This window comes from Hyperolius riggenbachi, chromosome 5, assembly GCF_040937935.1.
Source record: "Hyperolius riggenbachi isolate aHypRig1 chromosome 5, aHypRig1.pri, whole genome shotgun sequence".
NCBI lineage: Eukaryota > Metazoa > Chordata > Amphibia > Anura > Hyperoliidae > Hyperolius > Hyperolius riggenbachi.
Genome location: NC_090650.1, coordinates 392,985,349 through 392,996,869, shown reverse-complemented (window position 1 = coordinate 392,996,869; position 11,521 = coordinate 392,985,349). Strand labels below are relative to the sequence as shown.

At 46.2% G+C, this 11,521-nt stretch overlaps 1 protein-coding gene across 1 annotated transcript; it reads right to left on the bottom strand.

Annotated features, from left to right (window-relative positions):
- Positions 1-377: 377 nt before the first annotated feature.
- On the bottom strand, positions 378-1,685 carry LOC137519443 (uncharacterized protein F54H12.2-like). Its single transcript, XM_068238397.1, has one exon. It carries the CDS (start codon positions 1,683-1,685, stop codon positions 378-380), a length of 1,308 nt encoding a protein of 435 aa, XP_068094498.1.
- Between the last annotated feature and the right edge of the window lie 9,836 nt (positions 1,686-11,521).

Below are 11,521 nucleotides of genomic sequence, written 5' to 3'. Positions count from 1 at the left end.
TCTGGCTAGGTGATGGAGCATATAAACGCAGTAATGCCCGCACACAGCGCTATCTGTAGACTGCAGCTGTTTATTGTTATAGGTGATACAGTCAGAATTCCTGTTTAAGAACTGTATGAAGTCCTTAGGAAAGATGATATTATCTGGCGACAGTCCATAACTGTCAAAAAAAAGTGATGTATCCTCGTTCAATAACATTATTAAAATCCAGTGCTGCCCCCGACGCGAAGAAGGATCTGTATTCACAATATACGCAGCGGGTCTCTGAACGATCTTATATGTCGGTAAAAAATCACACGGTATTACACCTCTAAAGATTCGTCTTGCGCAAGAATCGGCTTTCACAGCGTTCTCGATTTCAAAATTATTCATTATTGTTAATAATCATATAGAACTTCTCTTTTATGGTTAATTTCAATAACGTTATCGTTTAAAGAGTACACAATCATGTTCAGGGTTGTTGGGGTGGGGTCGGAAAAACGTAGTTCTGCCCTCAGGTTACCCGTTTTTACTAGAGAAAAATGCCCTGACCCCACTTCTTGATCCGGCGTTGTGTCAAACGCGAACAGGGTGTAACCATTCATGTATTCCGACCTGTCAAACGATAGTGCGTTGTCAGCTTTTTGTTTGCCTGTGATGTGCACCAAAGACATGTATTCTCGGATGGCGGCTTCTGCCTGAAAGTTAGGCTGGAAAGGTTTTGCAGGTATCTGTTGACCGTCTAAATACAGGCAGGCATAATTTACATTATAGTGACCGAACCGCAACGGATTCCTCTGGTAACTTCCAGAAAATTCTTCATTTCCTACCAGAGCGAGTATCACGATTTTTGGTATATTGCCGAGAAATAGATTTTCATGGTTGGAAATTCGTGTCCCGGCCGGTATGCTGTATACTTTGAGACACGCCCGGTCAATGGCGTTCTTTGCGTTAGCGGTTAACAGCGCCTGGCTGTGACCGATCCTCACGGCTGGTGAGACTTGAACCCTTTTAATATATAACGACGCTGTTTGTATCTGCACTTTAAACGCCTCAGCTTCGGCACTCATAAGGCAAAAAGAGTCTTTATTCCTGGTGAGTTTAATCTTCAGATCTAATCCATTCAGGACCAGCTTTGGCTGATTAAAGACATCGGCGTAAATTGGACCCACTAGTTCGACGCTTCTGGACCGTGTTGTAAATTGCGCTCTTTTGATGAAGCCTGCATTGTTACCGTCCAGCGCACTGTCATCAAAATGTCCCGCTGTATCCTTATAGAATAAACCGGCTGTAAACTGTGTCGCCAAAGTCTGTGCGTTATAGTTTAGAAGTGTTTCTATATAGGCTCTGTAGGTATACAGATTATCGCTTGTAGATATTAATCGATCGCCGAGTGATATATCTAGCTGACTGAAAAGACTGGCTATAGGGTAATTAACCAATGCTACACGAGCGCCATCTTGCAGGAGCGTGTTGTCCGCTTTAAGTATTCGGCAGGTGATATGTAGCAAGGTATTATTTAAGTCGTAATAATATTCGCCGCTTCCGGATATAAAGAATTCCAAGGGAGTGCCGTCAGCTATTGCGGCGATAGGTTGTATTTCTACATAAATAGATTTTTCAATACTTGTTTGTGTCGGTGGTATTTGAAAGATATCCAATTCTGATTTGGCATACTCGGTCGAGCAGTCGTGCACGAAAGCCATGTCGCCGATTAAAAGATGTCGCCTGGTGAACGAGCTGGTGGTTTCTGTCTTCTGCGCTTCTTGCGACCATTGGTTTTATTGAGAAAAGGTGGAAGAACTATGCTGTCAATATGTCTTTTTCGTTTACGTTGTTTTTTGCGTATATACACAACACCTGACCCGTCCTGGTCTTGTTTTGGCCTGTTTATTCTATCCAACACCGCCGTTGACACTGTTGCGACAGCGTCTTTGGCGATATTTCTGGCTGCGGTTTTCACATGCGGCTTTACAAGTTCAATGCCTTTTCTAAACAGAGGAACAACCCTACGGAATAACCCTCTGAATAGACCTGCTAGGCCCGAACCATGCATAAATTCCTCTCCCTGGAAACCTTCCAATCCATAGCCCGCTTGCGCCAGGTAATATCGCGTGTAGATATTCGGGTCTCCATACAACTTCTGCGACAACATTTCAATTCGCTGTTACGCGCCGTTGTCTGAAATGAAGTCTCACAACGGATTTTCCGTACTTAAACCTAACAGGTTTCCCTTGATCGGTTTGAATTGAAATGGTTACTGAATCGAAGTGGTGCTTGCAGAGCGGTATATAGTCGGGTCTGCTGTATCTTTGTGTGCTTATCCCACCACCTTTCCCGCTGATTTCAACGGTCCTTAGTAATTGAACGTAGGCATCCCCTACTAGCTGATGTTCTATTATATCTGTGTACACAAAGAGTGTATAAAATCCTGCTCTGATATCGGGGTAGAATATTTTGGTGTTTTGGGGTGTTTGGCCCTGATCTGGTTGGTAGTAAGGATGGTGACCGGCTTTTAGAAGTTTCAGCTGATCAGGTGTTGGTACAGGTAAACCTAATATATGCCCCAATTTTTTACCCGGTATGAAAAAGTGTGTGGTTGAATTATACAGGCTAACAGTTCTTTCCGCTTCATCATAGGTCAATTTAATCTGGTCCAGGGGTAGCTTTGCTTTTTCGAGTCTATGATTAACTCCTTTGATAAGATCGTCGATAGTGTGATAATACCCGGCTCTAACATAATAATCTCTTAACGGTTCTCCACGTTTCCCGGCGTGAAAAATACCCTCGGGCACTTCAAAGGTATACCATGAATGCGGATACTGTATTTCGGTGATTGCTACTTCCCACGCGCCACGAAGGTCCACAGATTTAGCCAATTTAGTTGTATAGGTTGAGATGGTATTCTCTGGGTAAATTTTTGATGAGGCATTGCACGGTAGTGTAATAAAAAAGGAATCCGTCTGCATATTTTATATTTCGGTCAGCTGGTTTTCCGGAATCCACTCGTTGAATTTTTCAGGGTATCCGAGCCACTTAACTAGGTACAAATTTTTACCCTTCACTCGTTTTTTTCTTATAATTTTTTCTATCCGATAAATTCTGTTTTTATGAAGCGGCACTTTTTGTAGCTCATCATCATAGAACGATCCCTCAATGACTTCCCCAGCCAGATCTCTCAACTTATAAAGAGGCCTGAGACCTCTGGTGTTGATAGCTTGTATTGTAAAGATCTCTTCCGTGTAGCTTTGCTCATAACCTTTTGTAAATATACTTTTATAACAGGAAATTCTCACGTGGTCACCAACTGCAAGCGCTGGCTTAATCTTTTTAACACACGTATAATCTTGGTACAGATTTTTCCAGATTAACAAAGAATTGTTTTTTGTAACGGACGCCGGCTTGCATCGTATAGAGGAGTGGTATGTGTTATTATAACTTGTTAAGCTGTTTTGTAAATTATCGATGTATCGGTATGTATTTCGGTGTCTGAGATAGCGCCACAGCTTGGTTTTCAAAGTGCGATTAAAACGTTCTACGATGGCTGCCTTGACTGTGTTTGTTGTAAAAAAATGTTTTATTCCACGCTCTGCACAAAGCTTTTTCATAGGTTTATTCATGAATTCTCGACCTCTGTCGGTTTCTAGTTTTCTGGGTATTCGATCGCTAGTGCGAAATATGTACTCAAAAGCCTTAGCCACAGTTCCCCCAGCTTTATTGCGCAGCCCAACACACCAAGCATATTTAGATAAAACATCTATGACCGATAAAATATATTTCACACCGTCGTTGTAACTTGAAAAATCTATCATAGACACCAGGTCCGCCTGCCATTGGGCGTCTATATCTGAGACAACAATTTTATTTCTTTTAATCTTCTTCTTAGCAGGCTTGTATAAAGTATATGTGTCTTGTCTATTAAGCCAGTTTTTGACAGCTTTCCTGCTCAATCCATACTTCCGAACAACTCTATGCAGGCTGTCGACACCGCCATAAGAACCGGCGGCTTTTAAATTATAATAATGCTTTCGCAAAATTTCTTTGGTAGAAGGCATTTGCCTGCTTGTGCTTTGCCTGTCAGTCATGCTTAATATATGGTGGGGGCGGTGTTTCACTGTGTGGGCTGGGGCAAGAGTGTGAAAGAGGGGCGGGGCAAGAGTGTGAAAAAGGGGTGGGGAAAGGGTGTGAAAAAGTGTTGAAAATTTGAAAAAGGGGCGGGGAAAGGGTGTGAAAAAGGGGCGGGGAAAGGGTGTGAAAAGGGGGCGGGGGAAGGGTGTGAAAAAGGGGCGGGGAAAGGGTGTGAAAAAGGGGCGGGAAAGGGTGTGAAAAAGGGGCGGGGAAAGGGTGTGAAAAAGGGGCGGGGCACTTGTCACTTTGAGTTTGATGTGACATGTCTAAGTACTCTACTGCGGGTGATTGGGTGCCCGCAAGGGGCAGATTAGGGTCTGATCTGATGGGTAACAGTGACAGGTGGTGATAGGGGGTGATTGATGGGTAATTAGTGGGTGTTTAGAGGAGAGAATAGATGGAAACACTGCGCTTGGGTGGTGATCTGATGTCGGATCTGCGGGCGATCTATTGGTGTGGGTGGGTGATCAGTTTGCCCGCAAGGGGCAGGTTAGGGGCTGATTGATGGGTGGCAGTGACAGGGGTGATTGATGGGTGGCAGTGACAGGGGGTGATTGACAGGTGATTGACAGGTGATCAGTGGGTTATTACAGGGAAGGACAGATGTAAATAATGCCCTGGCGAATTGATAAGGGGGGGGTCTGAGGGCAATCTGAGCGTGTAGGCGGGTGATTGGGTGCCCGCAAGGGGCAGATTAGGGTCTGATCTGATGGGTAACAGTGACAGGTGGTGATAGGGGGTGATTGATGGGTAATTAGTGGGTGTTTAGAGGAGAGAATAGATGGAAACACTGCGCTTGGGTGGTGATCTGATGTCGGATCTGCGGGCGATCTATTGGTGTGGGTGGGTGATCAGTTTGCCCGCAAGGGCGGGTTAGGGGCTGATTGTTGGGTGGCAGTGACAGGGGGTGATTGATGGGTGATAGGTGATTGGCAGGTGATTGACAGGTGATCAGTGGGTTATTACAGGGAAGGACAGATGTAATTAATGCACTGGTGAATTGATAAGGGGGGGGGGGGGTCTGAGGGCAATCTGAGCGTGTGGGCGGGTGATTGGGTGCCCGCAAGGGGCAGCTTAGGGTCTGATCTGATAGGTAACAGTGACAGGTGGTGATAGGGGGTGATTGATGGGTGATTGATGGGTAATTAGTGGGTGTTTAGAGAAGATAACAGATGTAAACAATACATTTGGGAGGTAATCTGACGGCGGGTTTGCGGGCGATCTAATGGTGTGGGTGGGTGATCAGATTGCCCGCAAGGGGCAGGTTAGGGGCTGATTGATGGGTGGCAGTGACAGGGGGTGACAGGGGGTGATTGATGGGTGATAGGTGATTGGCAGGTGATTGACAGGTGATCAGTGGGTTATTACAGGGAAGAACAGATGTAATTAATGCACTGGCGAATTGATAAGGGGGGGTCAGAGGGCAATCTGAGCGTGTTGGCGGGTGATTGGGTGCCCGCAAGGGGCAGATTAGGGTCTGATCTGATAGGTAAAAGTGACAGGTGGTGATAGGGGGTGATTGATGGGTGATTGATGGGTAATTAGTGGGTGTTTAGAGGAGAGAATAGATGTAAACAATGGATTTGGGAGGTGATCTGATGTCGGATCTGCGGGCGATCTATTGGTGTGGGTAGGTGATCAGATTGCCCGCAAGGGGCAGGTTAGGGGCTGATTGTTGGGTGGCAGTGACAGGGGGTGATTGATGGGTGATTGATGGGTGATTGATGGGTGATTGACGGGTGATTGACAGGTTATCAGGGAAGATAGATGCATACAGTACACAGGGGGGGGGGGGTCTGGGGGGGGGTCTGGGGAGAATCTGAGGGGTGGGGGGTGATCAGGAGGGGGCAGGGGGCAGGGAGGGGGGATAAAAAAAAAATAGCGTTGACAGATAGTGACAGGGAGTGATTGATGGGTTATTAGGGGGGTGATTGGGTGCAAACAGGGGTCTGGGGGGTGGGCAGGGGGGGGTCTGAGGGGTGCTGTGGGCGATCAGTGGGCGGCGGGGGGGGCAGATCAGTGTGTTTGGGTGCAGACTAGGGTGGCTGCAGCCTGCCCTGGTGGTCCCTCGGACACTGGGATCACCAGGGCAGGAGGCAGCCTGTATAATACACTTTGTATACATTACAAAGTGTATTATACACTTTGTAGCGGCGATCGCGGGGTTAACATCCCGCCGGCGCTTCCGTATGGCCGGCGGGATGTTACGGCGGGTGGGCGGAGCCAGTTGCCGGGGGAAGCGCGCGTCATCAATGACGCGATCGCTCCCCCGGCATGCCTAAAGGACGCGCCGCCTGAAGGCGTATTGCGGTCCTTTAGGCGTCCACTTTGCCGCCGCCCATGGGCTGTGGGCGGTCGGCAAGTGGTTAAACTCCATTCCCAAAGATGGATGATTAAAACTATCACCTTTAACAATGTGGCTACAAGCATGGCAACTTAAGCATAGATAAGTACCAAATTTGCTCGCCAAGTCAGTGACTGCAGGTGTTGTCCCATATTTGTCTCGTCCCATTTTGTCTCTAATTGTAGGAGGTCTTTTAAAGGACAGAAGTGGGGGATATCTGAACTCATGAACTTGTGGGAAGGACTGGCGTAAGAGGCCCCAGTGTTTCCGTACAATGGACCCCAGCTGAGCACTGCAGGCATTGTAAGTGGAGACAAAGGGGAGTCTAAGGCCCTGCTGGCGTCTAGGTCTACTGTCCCGTTCTTTAAAAGTATGGTCAGGATAACCTCGTTGTTTAAATTTAGTAACAGTCTCCTGGAGTCGTTGGTCACGCATGGCCGGATCAGTAACTATCTTTGAAATTCTTGCGAATTGTCCTCGTGGGATATGTTCTCTCACAGAACGAGGGTGGAAACTAGAGAATTCTAAGAGGGAATTACGGTCAGTTGATTTAACATAAAGGTCTGTGATAAAATGGTTTCCTTGACGGATCACCATAGTATCTAGAAATGGAACATGTTCCAAATCTGAGTGAGCAGTCAATCTAATGGACGGACATTTGCTACTCAGCTCACATATAAATAGATCGAGCTCCGAACGTGGCCCCCTCCACACGCAAAATACATCATCGATGTATCGCCACCAACACAAAACGTGTCGGCGGAAATACATGCTTTGGTACACAAACGCCTCTTCGTAGAGGCCCATGAAAAGATTAGCGTAGGAGGGGGCCACGTTGGAGCCCATTGCTGTTCCTCTCAGCTGTCTATACAAATTCCCACCGAAAAAGAAATAATTCTCCTCAAGAATAATGCGTAATAATTCAACCGCAAACTTCCTATGTGGAGTCTGTAAGTCAGAATGTGTTAATAAAAACCAATCGACAGCCTCTACACCCCCATCATGTGGGATGGAGGTGTAGAGGCTCTCAACATCCAACGTAACAAGAAGAACATCCTCATCCCCAACATCCAATGAGCTCAATTTACTAAGAAACATAGAAGTATCCCTTAAATGTGAATCCAGCCCAATAACTAGAGGCTGAAGAAGTTTATCCAAAAAAACTGCTAATGGTACAAACACAGAATCCACGCCGGCCACAATGGGTCGCCCCGGTGGCCGGCGTGGATTCTTGTGAATCTTGGGAAGAATATAGAAAGTGGGAGTAGCTGGATACTCTTTTTTAAGAAATCTTCTCAGGTCACTATCAATAATATCCTGTTGGATAGCTTTATCAAGAAGGTGATCAATTCTTCGAATGATATTAGCTAGAGGATCACCGCCAAGTTTCAAATAGACCTCTTGTTGGGCCAATTGATTCATTATTTCCTTTTGATAATAAGATGTATCAAGTACCACCACTGCACCGCCTTTATCGGCAGCGCAGATGGTGATGGCATCATTTTGTTGTAAAGCTGTCAATGCCTCTCTTTCCTGTTTGCTCATATTGAAGTGAACCTGAGTACGTTTTTGCTTGAAATCTTGTTCCACTTTCCTAAGATCATCCATGACATTCCTAGAAAACAGTTCCACAACAGGATTACTCGGTGGCATAAACGAACTCTTGTTCCTGAGACCAAAGTCTCGAAGATGTAAAGAGTCATCATCACCTGGGGAGAATCTATTCGGCATTGGATTATTAGAAAAAAATACTTTCAATTTAAGAGATCTAAAAAATCGAAAACACTCCTGTTCAAGTTGAAAAAAATCGGGTAATCTTGTAGGACAGTAGGATAGTCCATGACTAAGGCCTCGTATCGCAATATCAGTAAGGGAGTATGAGGAGATGTTAACCACTAATTCTTGCGTTGTCTCAACACTCTCTTCGAAGGTTGCTGCGCGCCTCTCTTGTTGTTGGAATTTCCGTCGGACCCTCCTACCCCCTCGGCCTTTTTTTTTTGTTGTGTTGGACGAGGGGAGGCATCTCTAGAGGATGATTGACCCTCACTTGAAGAACCATTAGCACCGGACGCAGGAGAACCATCACTGGGATGACCAGGCCTCTTGGGCTTGTGTGGTTTACTTCCAGGAAAGCGTCTTCGGCGTGAGCCGGATGACTTTTGCCAGGCGTATACATATCGGGAAGTATAATCTTTGGAGTCTCGATGAAATTTCATTCGCTTGTTTTCCTCGCCATTCTTTTGGTAAAGATCCATTTTTGTTTGCAAATGGTCTAAAAAGGCATCAAGGTCCTCTGCGGACATCAAGAGCTTGAGTTCTTCCTCGACATTTAGAATCTTAGTGTCCAGAATTGGTAACTCCTGTTTGATTCTGGCTACAGTATGTACCATGGCATCAAAGCTCGCTTTATTCCATATACGTTCCCAGATATTGACGAAATCCGTATCTTTAGGAAAAAGCAGGGGGGCTACATTGGCTCTAACATGACGAGGGATACGTCCAGCATGAAAGTATTCCACCAGAGCTTTCGCATGTAGATCCAAGTCTATGCGGTGTCGCTTTAAATATTTCTGGTGAAATGCTGCTCAATTTATGATTCATTTCTGGTGAAATGCTGCTCAATTTATGATTAATTTCTGGTGAAATGCTGCCCACTTTACGATAAATTTCTGGTGAAATGCTGCCCAATTTACGATTAATTTCTGGTGAAACATTGCTGCATTAGGATTATTTTCGCAGGGGGGCCCAGTGATTTCTAGTTACGCCCCTGGTTGGAACAGAGGGTTATATGCATGCAACATCAAAAGGGATACATAGATATTTTTTGCAAACAAAAATACATGTCATTAAGATGTCTTAAATGAAACAGAACAGCTAACAATCTATTACCCTATTTAGAAGTTCTGCTTTATTTAAAGAGAGCCCGAGGTGGGCTCATAAAATAAAAAAAAGTAGGCTACTAATCTGGGGGGCTGAGCGGATCAAGTATCCTCAAAAACCGCCGCTTCCGCCGATCCTGTGGGCTGCACTGGCCCACTTTCACCTTTTGTGACCTCTGGGTCACAACGCTGGAATGAGAGATTCATTCTCTCACCAGCACGCAGGGAGGCGGGGGAGCATCAGGAGGCGTGGCCAGGGAGAGAGAGCTGCCCAATGGCAGCTCTGGAGACACTGTAGGTATGCCCCTTGGGGGCGTTTTGAACAGGGAATCCCTCTCCCCTGTATTTACCTCCGAGATGGTGACAAATAATGTCGCCAATCTCAGGGGGCTTTTCCAACATCTTGTCTGTTCCAATATCTTGCAAGCAAACAGGATTGGAGTCTGATGAAGGTGCAATAGCTTACTCTGATTCTTTTAAGTTAACCAATAAATGGTATAATTCTGATTCAAAATGTCTTGCAATTAAATTGATACATTTCTTAATTTCAAATGTAAAAAATGTACAAAAGGTGTATAACAGAAAGGACCAGTGTGGTTTTAATGATAAAACTACATTTTTTGGTTATGAATTCTTTGTGATATGCATGGCGATGGGTGTGGTGGGGGTGTGGTTAAAGGTGTAGCAGGGGCGTGTCTTACAGTGTCCCTCTTTCTTATCTCAAAAAGTTGGGAGGTATGGATCAGGTGTTCTCTAAACGAACTATTAACCTAATCATCTGAATCAACGAATTAACTCTAAACACCTGCAAAAGATTCCTGAGGCTTTTAAAAACTCCCAGTCTGGTTCATTACTCAAAACCGCAATCATGGGTAAGACTGCTGACCTGACTGCTGTCCAGAAGGCCATCATTGACACCCTCAAGCAAGAGGGTAAGACAGGCTGTTCCCAGAGTGCTGTATCAAGGCACCTCAGTGGGAAGTCTGTGGGAAGGAAAAAGTGTGGCAGAAAACGCTGCACAGCGAGAAGATGAAGACCCTGATGAAGATTGTGGAGAAGGACCGATTCCAGACCTTGGAGGACCTGCAGAAGCAGTGGACTGAGTCTGGAGTAGAAACATCCAGAGCCACCATGTACAGGCGTGTGCAGAAAATGGGCTACAGGTGCCGCATTCCCCAGGTCAAGCCACTTTTGAACCAGAAACAGCGGCAGAAGTGCCTGACCTGGGCTACAGAGAAGCAGCACTGGACTGTTGCTCAGTGGTCAGGGTCGGCGCCAGGGGGGTGCAAGGGGGTGCTCGAGCACCCCCTAGAATTGTCCAAGCACCCCCAAAGCACCCCCTGGAGTGAACTGACTTCAGGCGTCTAAAAGACGCCAAGTCAGTTCACACAGCGGCAGCACGGAGCAGCAGGCAGGGCTACGGTAAGATGGCCGCCCGGAGCCCTGCTCTGCAGACTTCGGGCGGCCATTTTCCCGTAGCCCTGCTCTCTGCATGCAGGCAGGAAGTCTCGTCGTGACGTCGGGAAGGAAGAGGATCGTGGGCCACAAGGAGGTCGGGACAGGAGGTCGGGAAAGAAGGTCTTCGGCTGTAGGTGAGTAAATGGGTTTTTCTTTTCTTTTTCAGGTGGTGCTTATTGGGGTCATATCTGCTACAGATTGTGCATATTGGGGTCATATCTGCTACGGATTGTGCATATTGGGGTCATATCTGCTACGGATTGTGCATATTGGGGTCATATCTGCTATGGATTGTGCATATTGGGGTCATTTCTGCTACGGATTGTGCATATTGGGGTCATATCTGCTACCGATTGTGCATATTGGGGTCATATCTGCTACCGATTGTGCATATTGGGGTCATTTCTGCTACCGATTGTGCATATTGGGGTCATTTCTGCTACCGATTGTGCATATTGGGGTCATATCTGCTACCGATTGTGCATATTGGGGTCATATCTGCTACCGATTGTGCATATTGGGGTCATATCTGCTACCGATTGTGCATATTGGGGTCATATCTGCTACCGATTGTGCATATTGGGGTCATATCTGCTACCGATTGTGCATATTGGGGTCATATCTGCTACCGATTGTGCATATTGGGGTCATATCTGCTACCGATTGTGCATATTGGGGTCATATCTGCTACCGATTGTGCATATTGGGGTCATATCTGCTACCGATTGTGCAT

Coding starts and splice junctions, on each gene's coding strand:
- LOC137519443 (XM_068238397.1), bottom strand. CDS start 1,685: ATGGCTTTCGTGCACGACTGCTCGACCGAGTATGCCAAATCAGAATTG.